This window comes from Panthera tigris, chromosome A3 (genome assembly GCF_018350195.1).
Source record: "Panthera tigris isolate Pti1 chromosome A3, P.tigris_Pti1_mat1.1, whole genome shotgun sequence".
In the NCBI taxonomy this organism is placed as follows: Eukaryota; Metazoa; Chordata; class Mammalia; order Carnivora; family Felidae; genus Panthera; species Panthera tigris.
This window is the reverse complement of record NC_056662.1, coordinates 82210417-82224590: the sequence shown is the minus strand read 5'-3', so window position 1 is coordinate 82224590 and position 14174 is coordinate 82210417. Positions and strand designations below refer to the sequence as shown.

At 39.3% G+C, this 14174-nt stretch overlaps 1 protein-coding gene and 1 pseudogene across 1 annotated transcript in view; one reads left to right on the top strand and one right to left on the bottom strand.

The window, feature by feature from the left end:
- The window catches only part of ACTR2 (actin related protein 2), a 38748-nt gene extending 35199 nt beyond the window's left edge, over positions 1 to 3549 (bottom strand). The window contains exon 1 of the mRNA XM_007075343.3: positions 3383 to 3549. Within this exon, the coding sequence (XP_007075405.1) occupies positions 3383 to 3430 (48 nt within the window). The 5' untranslated portion in view covers positions 3431 to 3549. The remainder of the gene's footprint in view (positions 1 to 3382) is intronic.
- A 3183-nt stretch (positions 3550 to 6732) lies between these two features.
- Positions 6733 to 7575, top strand: LOC102969806 (annotated as a pseudogene).
- Positions 7576 to 14174: the final 6599 nt, after the last annotated feature.

Genomic DNA, 14174 nt, shown 5'->3' with positions numbered 1-14174 from the left:
TTGTTTTTGGTTTGTTTACACTTCAAGTACTCCTAAGTTCAACATATAAATTAGCAAAAATCTGATGAAGCAGGTCATAAACAACAACAAAGCTGAGAATTATAAATGAAAGTATAATTATTCTAGCACTATAAGCTACTTTGCATCACTAGACCCTAAAAATTGTACCAGTCACACAGTAGCCACAGAAGTCTTCCTGGTCAGTGAGCTATCTCAGTGCTGATAAAATCACCCAACTTTGGTAACAATACACATCAGGGATCTGGGCCAACTCTTGAAAGACAGCTATACCTAAGCAGATCTCCAGACTTTCACCTATCTGGCCATTTTCAGTAGCTCTATTTAGAGGGAGCTAACTCTGTGTTAGGTTTGAATGGTTATGAAGATGGAATGCATAAATTATTGGAATCAGATGAGTTTTCCTCCTCTGGGCTACCCTAATGAGGGAGACCCTGGTTAGTTGGGAGCTAGTGAGGAAGAGAGGCAGGACCAAATCTGGCACGTGATCATAAGAACTCACCCACTCTTAGAGCATTCAAATTAGGGCCTGACAGAGGGGTTAAAAAAAATCATCAACTTCTCAAATAGCCTAAGTTTAAAACCTAAAATGTATAAGAGGCAAGTTGCTTTCGGAAAACAACTACTCACATATGAATACCTTCTGTAATATTTAATTGTAGATAACTCACTATAGCTTCAGGTACTTAAACAAAATCAAGATGACTATGAAGTATAAGCAGTAAGAAATCTAGAATTTCTATATTTAGAATCCTCTATGGGGCGCCTGGATGGCTCAGTCGGTTAAGCGTCCAACTCCAGCTCAGGTCATGATCTCACAGTCCGTGAGTTTGAGCCCCATGTCGGGCTCTATGCTGACAGCTGGGAGCTGGGAGCCTGCTTCGGATTCTCTGTCTCCCTCTCTCTCTGCCCTTCCCCAGCTCATGCTCGGTCTCTCTTCTCCTTCAAAAATAAATAAACATTAAAAAAAAAATTTAGGATCCTCTAAATTTTCAGAAATATCACAGCATTCCTAGCTACATATCACACCAGAACTGTTTCTTCACTTGAAGACAATCATGTCTATAGAAAATCTGGAAAAAAAATTAAAATAACTAGAAATATAACACCAGTACATAAATTTTTGTTCAAATTAACTACATTTTTCCTTTATGTCATAGTAACTGATCTTTTGTTTTAAGGCACAAGATTCTTAAATTATGGATTAGCCATAAGACTAATCAGTAACATACAATCAGCTTTCTATCAAAGGTAAACCAATAAAATAGTAACATAAATGAATTCATGGCTAACATTTCTATTCTAATTGAATATCAAAAAACTCATACACTACAAAATACAGGGTTGGTTACCCTTCAAAGAGGAGGAATCCATTGAAATACAACTGCCTCTGATTTCTAAAAAAAATTTTTTTTAATGTTTATTCATTTTTGAGAGATGGAGACAGACAGAGCACAATCAAGGGAGGGGCAGAAAGAGAAGGAGACACAGAATCTGAAGCAGTCTCCAGGCTCCAAGCTGTCAGCACAGAGCCTGACACGGGGCTCGAACCCAGGGACTGTGAGATCATGACCTGAGCCGAAGTCGGATGCTCAACTGACTGAGCCACCCAGGCACCCCATGATTTCTAAAGAGAATATCAGGTGTATTTACAAAACTAAATATTTTAAATTCAATCTTTGAAGCTTTAAATTTAGTTAGAGGTCAATTTGAGACTACAGGGGGAATCAGGTTACTATATTTTTTAAAAGCACCTTCAACTGTAAAAGTAATACACGCTTATCCCCAGTCTCACAGGTAACTACTATGAACATACCTTTCTTTCCCTCTAAAACTTTCATGTACAAGTTTGTGGTCTTACATAAACGTATTTAATAAAGAACACTCACACAAACGGGATCATTTTAAAACTTTTTAAAAACTTAACCAATAAGTCTTAGACATGTTTCCATAGCAGTGGATCTTTTTTTTAAGCATGCCATTTTGTATGGATGTCTCATATGAGAACTCTTCTTACTCTTGTGTTTTCAACTTAGTTCATATAAAACTAGTATAATTATTGCTTGTAAAAGTCTGTAGCACAGTACGGGCAGTGTTACGTCGGTAAATATCAGCTCCTTTTTTCCTCTCAACAATCCAGTTTCTAAAATAATTTCAAGTAAAATCTTTTCTTTTTCAGGCTACACATAGTGATTTGACAACTCTGTATGTTATGCTACACTCACCACAAGTGTAGCTACCATCTATCACCATATAATGCTATCACAATACCAATGACTATAATCCCTATGCAGCACCTGTCATCCCTGTGATTTACTCATTCCATAAGTGGAAGCCTATTTTTTAAATTCACATGTCACATTCATGGAAAAGAGGAGGAAAGTTACAAAATACTGCAACTCCAAAATGGTTAGAAATCACCGTAATGTAGGGGGAAATGATCACTATCGATCTCATCCCGAATAAGTAACATTTCTGTCTTCTAATGTGCTGCCCTAAGTAAGTTTTCTTTTGGGTGGGGGGTTGAAAGTAACAACTTTCAAGTGATTTCTAAATCAGTGTTTTAGCCAGATTTTTATAATCACTTCCCTTTTAGAATCTAATCTAACATCTAATATGATCTGTGTTCTGCACCTAAGGAAAAAAATGAAGGCGGGGGGAATACCAAAACTAATCAACTTCCTCTAAGGTCCAAAATTAACACTTGGGCCTTGAAAGGTCCTAGATCTCCCAATATCAATGGAACATACTGTCTCTGTGGGGCTGCATCGGGGCCAAATTCCCAGTATGCAGAGCAAAAAGTAAATGATGCTCCGCTAAACTCCCCCCGCCTCCCCGCCCCTTAAAAACTGCGAAAGGGCTGCGGCTCATTGCATGACAGCACTTCCCCCTTTTTTTTTTTTTCTTTAAACCCGTTTCCTGCCTCCCGTTCGGTATCTTCCACTATACAGGAAGAGGAAGGCCTCTTGGTTCTTTCTCCTTTCGACACAACCAGCGACCCTGGGGAATGGAACCCTCAACGAACAAACCTACCCAGCCTTTTTACCCCTCCAGTCCTTTAGCCAAACTGTCCCCGCTCGGGCGCGGAGCCGGCCCCTGCCGGGCAGCAGACTGGATCTCCCGTCCAGCGTCGGCCTCGCCCGCCGCCCTGACCCCGAGCCGCAGGGGTGGCAGGCTCGGGGACACCAGGGCTGGACTCTGTCCGCTAGCTCCCCACGCCCGCAGAGGCCGGAAGACCTGCCCCGCGCCCCCGGCCCCGGCGGCCGGAGGGCCCAGGGGTGCAACCCTGGGCGCCGAGGGCCGGCGCGCCACTAGCACATCCCCGCCCGGGCCTGTGGCCACGGCTTCTCCGCCGGGCTCTTACCCCGGTGCCGTTGTCGCACACCACCACCTTCCTGCCCTGGCTGTCCATCGTGCGCCCGGAAGAGAGCCGCCGCCGCCGAACGACCTACAGCCCCTGCTGCCCGGCCCTTTCCTCTTCCTCCTCCTCTTTCACAGCCCCTCCTTCAGCCCAACTTTCTTCCCCCAACCGGAAGTCACTGCACGGCCCCACCCGCCATTTAAGACACAGCCTGCACGGAAGCGGTGGAGGTGGGAGGGAGGGGGCCGAGACTGGCAGCAGTACGCTCCAATAAGAGATGGAGCCTACAACTGAGGCCCCGCCTACAACTCTGGCTTCAGCTTCTGTTCCAGCTCAGGCGTACGGGTTACCGCCCACCCAGGTTCTTCCTCACCGCTTTTAGTTCCTGGATCTTCTCCCGGCCGTAATGGCGGCAGATCTGGCGGATGCGTCGGCGAAAGGCGTCGCAGGAGTTGAGGGGGTCGCTTACCGGTCTGCAAAAGGTGCAGGCAGGAGAAAGACCCTGGATCTGTTGCGAGATGGCAGTGGAATGTAGCGAGGAGAGACGGCCGGGAGGGCGGAGGGCATGGGAAGTAAACCTGGACTTCCCCGCTGACGACCAATGAACGTGGCTTGGTGTATCATAGCTTTTAGGCCTTTTTAATGAGCAGAGCGGGGATGGATACACACACATGAAATCATGCGTTTATATTCGATGTCTCCCGATTCCAGCCCAACCCCTTTTTACCCAATTTGCTCATAGTCAAGCGAGCAGGAGTGGGTGCCTACCTTTTCAGCGTCCTCGCTCACCACCTCCCTTCCAACAGCACATTGCTTCACTCTTCTTCAGTGTATGTACTTTTTGAACCCAGAGTCTCGGCTTTGAAATCAGACAACCCGAATTTCAGATATGGCCCTGCCACTCAAGAATTTTGTGATTTTGGACATCTCCTTGCTTATGCATAGGAATACTAACCTCTACTTCCATGGGTGGTTGTGAGGATAAAATGCATAAAGTATCCATTCAGTGGTGGCTATTTGTTATTAATTAAATACCTTTAAATATATAGTTCTTTCTATTTATAATGCCTTTACCTTTTTCATCAATCAGGAGACTTCTGCTCATGCTCTAAACCCAGTTGTCACATCTATGAAGACTTTGCTGGATAACCCTCAAGATGCTCTTTACTCTTTCTTCACTATTAGTTTACCGTGGGTATGTGAATAACATTTTTGTGCTTATCACACTCAACAAATATTGGATGAGTGATATTAAAATCTGTCTAGAAAAAATGCCATCATTTTTGAGAGGTGAGAACTAGAATTGTGCCTTTCATATGGCTGTACATGTACAGGGACTAGAATAAAACCTGGATCATGAGCCCTTCAGTCCAGTATTATAATACTAGGCTGCTTCTCAATTTTCACTTTGTTCTCTTCTTAGACCAGTGGTTTCTACACTGTCATAAAGGCATAGGCGACTTTATTCTAATTTAATCTTACATGGAACCTCAACATATAAAATAGATTAAAATCTGCCATAATTGTTGGAAGTTTGAGAAATTAGAACGGATAGGAGGCCTCGGAAATATGTCTTCCCCGCACCTGCTTCAGTAGTGGTTAAGGTACCTCAGCCTGCTAAACAGTGCATTCGTTCACAAACTACACATCTTCCTTCTGTGGCCCCAGTGCCTAGCACTGTGCCATTTTCCTCCTGGAGGTATATTTATTTGGTCTGAGCAAATTGAACTCAAACATTTCTGTGTCCTTTTAATTTTCCTCTCTATGAAATTAAATTTCATACTTTAATTTTTTACTTTTAAAGAAATTATAATTTTTGTTTTCTTACAATTATAGAAACAATACATGCAGATGATAGAAAGTATCAACAAATATTCACTACACTAATGAAAATGCAGCAAACCCCTTGATTACGCAAATTCAGATTCAGTACTATTGGTAACTGGCTCCTGCCTTCTACACCAGGCACAACCTGGTCATTTCACTTTCCTCAAAATAATGTGATCGTACATTTTAAGGCAATTATTTTGGTGGGGGGAGGGGAGGGAGACTTCATTTCTAGCCTTCTGTGGCGATTTTACATACATTATTCCACACAAAAATCTTACTAGGTAAATATCCCTATTTTACACATGAGAAATGGAGGCTTTAAAAAATTAAGGTTAGCAAGGTGGTAGGATAGAAGCTTACATAACAGAAATCAATATATTTTCATATGTCATTAGTGAACAATCTGAAAATGAAATTAAGAAGACAATTGCATTTCCAAGAACATCAGAAAACTCCAAATAAATTAAATGCAAGGCCTATACACTGAAAACTGAAACATTGTTGAGAAAAATCAAAGAAGATCTAGATAAGTAAATATACCATGTTCGTGGGTTGAACATCCATTGTTAAGATGACAGTTCTCTCCAAATTAATTTATAAATTCAAATGTAATCTCTATCAAAATCCCAACAGACTTTCTTTCATTTTAGAAATTGACAAGTTTGATCCTAAAATTTATACAGAAATGCAAAAGAATCAGAATAGCCAAAACGATTTTGAAAAAGAAAAGCAAAAGTGGCAGACTTCCACTGATTTCAAAACTTGTTATAAAGCTATGGTAATTAAGACAATGTGGTATTGGCACAAGGATGGACGTACAGATCAATGGTACAGAATAGCCCAGAAATAAACTCTTACATTTATGGCCAATTGATTTCCAACGAGCGTGCTAAAACAATTCAATGGCAAAGGGTAATCTTTTTTTTTTTAACAAATAGTGCTGGGACAATTGGATATTCTTGTATGTGGAGGATAAAAGAAGAATTTTGACCCTTATTTCACACTATACACAAAAATTAATTCAAATGGATCATAGATTTAAATTTAGAAGAGCTAAAACTCTATACATTCTGGAAGAAAGGACAAGAAAAATCTTTTGATGTTGAGGTAAGCAAAGATTGCTTGGCTACAACACCAAAATCATGATTCATAAAAAAAAAATGATAAACTGGACTTATCAGAAATTTAAAACTTTTTATTGATGTATTAAGAAAAAGAAAAGAAAAAAAGAAGCCACAGACTAGGAGAAAATATTTGCAAATCATATATCCAACAAAGGACTTATATCCAGAATAAATTAAGAACAACAATAGTAAGACATATTATCTAATTTTAAAGTGGGTGAAAGATTTGAATAGACATTTTACCCAAGAAGTTTTATGAATGGCTAACAAGCACATGGAAAGATGCTCAACATCATTAATCCTTGAGGAAATACAAATGAAAACCCTAATGAGAGTGGTGGCCTGCAGGCAGCAAGGCCACAGGTGGGCTGGCTTTGGTGCCCCTCTGCCAGGCAGTCAATGCAGGGCCTCCCCAGGAACAGCTGGGACTGCAGGGCACGCGGCCCTGCTGGTTGGTGGGAGCTGCTAGGCGAAAGCCTTGCACTCCTGCGCAGTTTCAGCATCTTCCTGCAGGGCTGCTCTGGGCGGTGGCCTTCAGCACATTGAAGCTCAAACCAAAGAACCAAAGCATGAAAGAAGATACGGTTTTTAGATACTTCCAAACAAGCCATAATTATGCTGTCCATCCACTTTGCAAACCTAGCAGGTCTCATTGAAGAGGATCCTTGTTCACTTCAGCTCCCTCTTGGGACATAACTGTGGGCATGCTGCTCACCTACATGGGCGTGCAAGTCCGTCTGCGTCTTGATAGAGTGGCAGCAGTGAGAGTCCCCGTTCTGATGAACGTGGAGACCTTCTGCAGTGCAGAGCCTAAGGCAGTGTGCTCTTTAACACCATGATCAAGACTTTTTAAAAGTCTGTTGTCTTCATCATCCTCTTCACACATCAGTGGGAAAAGGTGGCCCTATTGAGTCCCCTGAAAACTCAGACCTGAAACTGGCCATCATCATGCTGATCATCCCCTTCCTCGTCAATGCTTTGATGTTTTGGAGAGTGAACAACTTCAGGAGAAAGGGGAGGACGAAAGCTAAACTAGAAGAAAGGGGAGCCAATCAGGACTCAAGGGAGGAGAGCAAGGTCCACTGCCAGAGGGCTGAGTCCCACGTACAAGGAGTCGGAGTCTGCGATCCTGATCTCAACGGATGACAAGATGGAGGTGCGCAACGTGGAGGGGCACCTGCGCAGACCAATGCCCTGAAGGCTGCCGAGAAAAAGGAGCACCGCTTACTGTTGCCAGTATGATATTCCCATGCTGAGGTCAGGTTTGGGGGCCCAGCCAGCTGCCTGGTGGGCCAGCAGTCACTCCACAGTGTCCTTCCCGTCTCTCTTACTCTTCCCTGCCTCTTCTACCTCCACTCCTCTTGCTATCTCTGCTCACTCCCAGAATACTATGACTTGACAGAGGGAGGACCCACCAATACTGAGGGGAACGTGGTAGTTGGAGGCATTACAGTGAGGAAAATATGCAAGTGTAAAAAAAAAAACAAACTATAATGAGATACCGTATCATACCCACACTAGAATAGCTGTGATCAAAAAGACAGAAAATAACACATGTTGGATGTGGAGAAACTGGAGCCCTCCATTGCTGGTGGGAAGGTACAATGGTGCAGCCACTTTGGAAACGAATTGGGCAGTTTTTAAAAAAATTAAATATAAAATTATGCTAATTTTTTAGCAATTCTAATGTCAATTTAAACAATTTAAACAATTCTAATGTCCATCAATTTGTGAATGAGTAAACTATGTGGTATATGCATACAATACAATAGTATCGAGCAATAAAAAGAAAACAATACACACTGTAAACATGGATGACCCTAACAAACATTATGCCAGATGCAAAAAACTACATATTGTATAATTCCATTTATATTAAATTTCTAGAAAAAGCAAACTTGTAGATAAAGGAGGTGGATCAGTGATTGCTGGGGCTGGGATCTAGGTTTGGCTGAGAATAGGCATGAGAGAACTTTACAGGGAAATGAAAATGTTCTAAAACTAGATTTTGGTGATGCTTGCACAACTATATACATTTACTAAAAATCATCACACTGTACATTTGAGATATGTAAAATATATTTTATAATTTCAACAAAGTTGTTTTAAAAAATTAAGTTACCTGCCCAAATTCACCTAACTATAATATAACCGAACTATGATTAATCACACGCCTGGCTGACTCCAAAGCCTGAATTTTGTTTACCCTTAGGATTTTTGGAAACTCCAGATCTGTCATGAACCTTAAGCCCCACTTGGCATCCCAGTTGGGGATGACTTTCCTGGAGTAATTCTAGCATTTCACTTGGACCTGATTTATCCTCTGTGCTTAGGTGGAAATGGATTGGTATATTTTTATGGTTATAGAGTAAAACAATGTTAAAATACACTTGTATTCTTAGATATGTATCATGGTTGAATTGAAAAGGAAAACAATGTCTTCTAGTATTGAAGTAAAATAATAAAAATAATAAACTCTTTTCTCTCCAGAATTTATAGATACGAATGATTTCCACAGTATAGTTTCCTCAAAAAATTACAACTAGAATTATCGGGGCGCCTGGGTGGCTCAGTCGGTTGAGCGGCCAACTTCGGCTCAGGTCATGATCTCGCGGTCCGTGGGTTCGGGCCCCGCGTCAGGCTCTGTGCTGACAGCTCAGAGCCTGGAGCCTGTTTCGGATTCTGTGTCTCCCTCTCTCTGACCCTTCCCCGTTCATGCTCTGTCTCTCTCTGTCTCAAAAATAAATAAATGTTAAAAAAAAAATTTTAAATAGAATTATCATATGATCCAGTAATTCCACTACTAGGTATTTACTCAAAGAATATGAAAACATTAATTTGAAAAGATATATGCACCCCTATTATATTGCAGCATTATTTGCAATAGCCAGTTATGGAAGCAATCCAAGTGTCCATCAATAAATGAATGCGTAAAGAAGATGTGATATATACACAGACATACAGACACACACACACACACACACACACGCATACACACACATATAAATATTACTCAGCCATAAAAAAGAATGAAATCTTGCCATTTTCAACAACATAGATGGATCTAGAGGGTATAATGCTAAGTGAAATAAGTCAGTCAAAGAAAGACAATACCATATGATTTCAGTCACAGGTGGAATTTAAGAAGCAAAACAAATGAACAAATGAAAAAAAGACAAAAAACCAGACTCTTAACTATAGAAAACAAACCGATGGTTACCAAAGGGGAAATGAGTGGGGGAATGGGTGAAACTGGTGATGGGGATCAAGGCGTGCACTTGTCATAATGAGCACTGGGTGATGCATAGAATTGTTGGACCACTGTATTGTACGCCTGAAACTAATATAATACCATCTGTTAATTACACTGGAATTAAAAATTTTTAAATTTTTTTCAAAAGAATGGTTTCCTTAAAAATACTGTTATTTGTATCTGCAGTATCTAAATTAATGAGCAAAAAATCCCCTTAGGGATGTTTTGAGTAGAACTCTAATTCACTCCAAAGATGTTTACTCATTTTAGAAACTGGTAGTGTTACCAGTTGATTAATTTTAATAATCAATTACAGCATATTCTGTACCTGAAGAACTCAGGAAGAGGACATCCATGTCATTTATTTAATTATTTAGTTTTAAAAGTCACTAAGTCAAAAGCTTTGTATTTATCCCGGAAAAGTATTTCTCCATCTTGTCAATTATCTAACCTCTTCCAGGTCTTTCTCATTTGTGTTGCTAAGAGAAACGTTTATGTTAGAAGTGTTGAGTCAAATTAGATGGAAGTAAGTTAATCCATTTGAAAGTGTTTCAGACATCACATTACTACACTCCTAAATTCTTCAGCATGCCTATAAAAAATAAAGCAATCTCTTACAAAACCATGGCATCATCATATGTAGGAAAAATTAGCAATCCGTTAGATTCCATATCACCTAACACTCAGTCCATATTCATATTTTCCCAGTTGTCCCTACAGTGTTTACAGCTGTTTTTCTTCCTAAACCAAGATCCCATCAGGCTTCATATATTGTTTTTGTTGTTACGTCTCTTTAATCTCTTAATCTAGAAAAGTCTTCTCCACTTTTTTTCTTCATGAAATTAACTTTTTGAAGAAGTCAGATCATTTGGCTATAGAAATGTCCCATGTTCTGGATTTGTCTGATTGTTTTCTCATGGTCGATTAAATTTTAAATGACATTTATACATAACTTTGTTATAGGCAAGGTGTGTTGTATGGATATTCTTTGCTTTGTATTGATATCAGAAACAAGTGAAAATCTTGCAATACTGTAAATAGTGCTATTGTCTTGATTTAGCCGAGGATGAGCACAATTATTATGAACACGCACGCGTGCGCGCGCGCGTACACACACACACACACAAGTAGGGATCTGTGATCTGTGATTCCATATCTCTGTTGGGGAAGGGAATAAATAATATGAAAGTTAATAAACTAAATGCTTTACTATCCAATTTCCTTTGTTTGTTTGTTTGTTTGTTTGTTTTTAGTAAGCTGTCTGCCCAATGTGAGGCTTGAACTCATGACCCTCACATGTTCTACCAACTGAGCCAGCCAAGTACCCTTTTCCTGACTTCATTTAGCCTCTTACTTGCTTTGGATGCTCTGTATAACATAAGTACATCTCCGTATTGGAGGAAAAGAATTCTGGAGAATTTATGTGCTTTATGATTTAATAGCTTTAAGTTATTTTTTTAATAATCGATTTGATTACTATTTTTGGCTTTTAGTGTGGATATTTTCAACACATATAGAAGTACAGTAAAATGAACCCTATGAGCCCATCAGCTAACTTCAGCAGTGATCAGCTTTCTACTGTTCTTGTTTCATCTGTTTCCTTCCACACACAGTTTTGCTATTCTTGTTTGCTGGAGTATTTTAAAACAAATCTCAGGCATCATGTTTTGCCTCCTTTAAATACTTTGGTATGTTTTCTAACAGATAAAGGCTTGAAAAACATAATCACAATACCATTATTATAGCCAACAAAATTAACAAATTCTTATTATCTCCTAATATTCAGTCCATATTCAGCTTTTCTCAGTCATCTCCAAAATGTCCTCTTTCATTTGTTTTTTTTTCGATCAAGATCTCAATAAGGCCTGCATATTGTATTCAGTTGATATGTCTCTTAAGACTATTTTAGTTCATGACACTTCCCTCTCTTTTCTTATACCATATTTTGGGTGAAGAAATTGGATCATTTGTCCTCTGAAATGTCCTCATTCTGGATTTGGCTGATTGTATCCATGCAATGTTGTTTTTCTTGTTCCTCAAGCCTCTATATTTTCTATAAACTGGTGGATCTAGGAGACTGATTAGATCTAGGTTCAACTATTTTGGTGAAAGTATTTCATGGGCAGTGATATGTAATTCCTATCACATCACATTTGAAGAAACACAATGTGTGGATGTCCCGCAGTTAGTGATGTTAACATTATTCAGCAGATTTTGGTTTTATTCAACGATCTATTACAGAGTTCCCCAGGAGTTTGTCACTTAATGGTTCAAGCAGTCATCAATGATTGTTGCCTGTTTGGACCAGAAAACAATCAAGTATAGTTTGCCTGACCCACAATTTCTCATTTCCAAGTCTATTAGGTTTTGACCTAATTATCCACTGCAGGTGCTTTCCAAGAGAAGAATTATAGTTTTAAAACTAGGTTAATTAAATTATTTTTAAAATAAAAAAACAAATCTCATAGGCACTTAGTGTGTATAAGCTATAGTTTTAGTTGGCATTTTAGTTGTGATATTCCTCATTAAAAAGGTTAATATTCCCTGCTCACATCTCACCATATACAGAAATTAACTTGAAATGGATCAACAGCTAAAACCATGAAACTCTTTTAAAAACATAGGGGATATAAATCTTCACAACCTTGGATTAGGCAATGGTTTCTCAGATGTGATACAAAAGCACAAGCAACAAAAGAAGAAATAGATAAATTGGACTTCACCAAAACTGAAAACATTTGTGCTACAAAAGATACCATCAAGTGAATAAAAAGGCAACTCACAGAATGGGAGAAAATACTTGCAAATTATACACCTGATAAGGGACTTGTATCTAGCATATATAAAGAACTTCTAAAATTCAATAATAAAAAATAACTAACCCAATTTTAAAAAAGGAAAAGGAGAGGGCACCTGAGTGGCTCAGTTGGTTGGGCACCTGACTCTTGATTTTGGCTCAGGTCATGATCCTAGGGTCATTGGGTCAAGCCCCACAGTGGGCTCCATGCTTAGCTTGGAGCCTGCTTGGGATTCTCTCTGTCTCTCCCTCTGCCCCTCTCCCCTGCTCACGTTCTCTCTCTTTCTCTAGAATAATTTTTAAAAAATAGGAAAAGGATTTGAATAGACATTTATGCAAAGAAGATATATAGAATGGCCAATAAACTCATGAAAAGAAGCTTAGCATGATTAGCATCAAAGAAACCATAAGGTAAAGGCAAATCAAAACCACAATGAGGTTTCACTTCATACTCACCAGGATAGTTGTAATCAAAGTGGCAGATAATAACAAGCGTTGATAAGGATGTGGAGAAATTGGAAGCCTTATCCATTGCTGGTGGGAATGTTAAATGGTATTGCTGCTTTACAAAGCAGGCTGGAAGTTCCTCAAAAGGATAAACACAGTTAACATACGACTTAGCAATTCCACTTCTAGGTATATATCAGGAAAATGAAAACATATGCCCATACAAAAACTTGTACATAAATGTTCATACCAGTATTATTTATAATAGCCAAAAAAAGTAAACAGCCCAAATGGCCATCAACCAATGAGTATACAGACAAAATATAGGGTGTCCAAATATGCATAATGGAATATTATTCATCCATAGAGAGGAGGGTAGTGTGCTACACAGATGAACCTTGAAAACATGATGCTAAGTGAAAAAAGCCAGTTACAGTTCCATTTGTAATTTATGATTCCATTTATATGAAATACTCAGAATGGGCAAATCTGTAGAGACAGAAGGTAGATTATGGTTGTCTAGGACCAGGTTGGTAGGTTGTGGGGAAGGAACAGAGAAATGAGTGACTGCTAATCAGTACGCAATTTCTTTTTAGGATAATGAAATGTTCTAAAATTGCTTGTGGTAATGGTTGCACAACTCTACTGTAGTATTCACTTATTTTTTTCTAGTTTTATTGAGGTGTAATTGACATATAGTGTTGTGTATATTTTAAATAAGTGAATTTCTCCACGAAGCCTGTTTTTTAACCTTTCAGGATAAAAGCTAAAGTACTCCACTCAGGGCCAAATTGCTCTACTATTAAGGGTGGACTAGAACTTGAATTACTGATTCTATCAGTACTCCTTCCAACCCAAAAGCTATTCTTCCCACCAAACACTCTAATGCTATGACTTAACAGCACTCTAGGTCCTAAATGCTGAGTCTTGCTTCACCAAATAAAGCTGAGATGTCTGGAATAAATAAATTGAATGGATGAATGTTAGTGTTCTTTCTAAGTTAGTTGGGGGAATGTTCTAACATATTAGGACTATAAGACTGACAAGCATGGCCACAGGGGACTTTTTAAAAGTAGAGGTTAGGGGCTAAGAATCCAGCATCATAAAGACTTGGATTTAAAACTTGGCTCCCCTCCTTTCAGACTCTCTGAGCAAATTGCTCAATCTCTTAAATACATTATCTTATCTGGTCCTTATATCAGGTATTGGTAGTCCCATTTTTTACAAATGAGGAAATTAAAGCTTAGCAAATTTATGTAACTAGTCAAGTTCAATTTCTGTACGTGGCAAAATGTTCATACTTTTGTCTGCCCACCTCCAAAGCTATGCCTCCTAATCACTTAC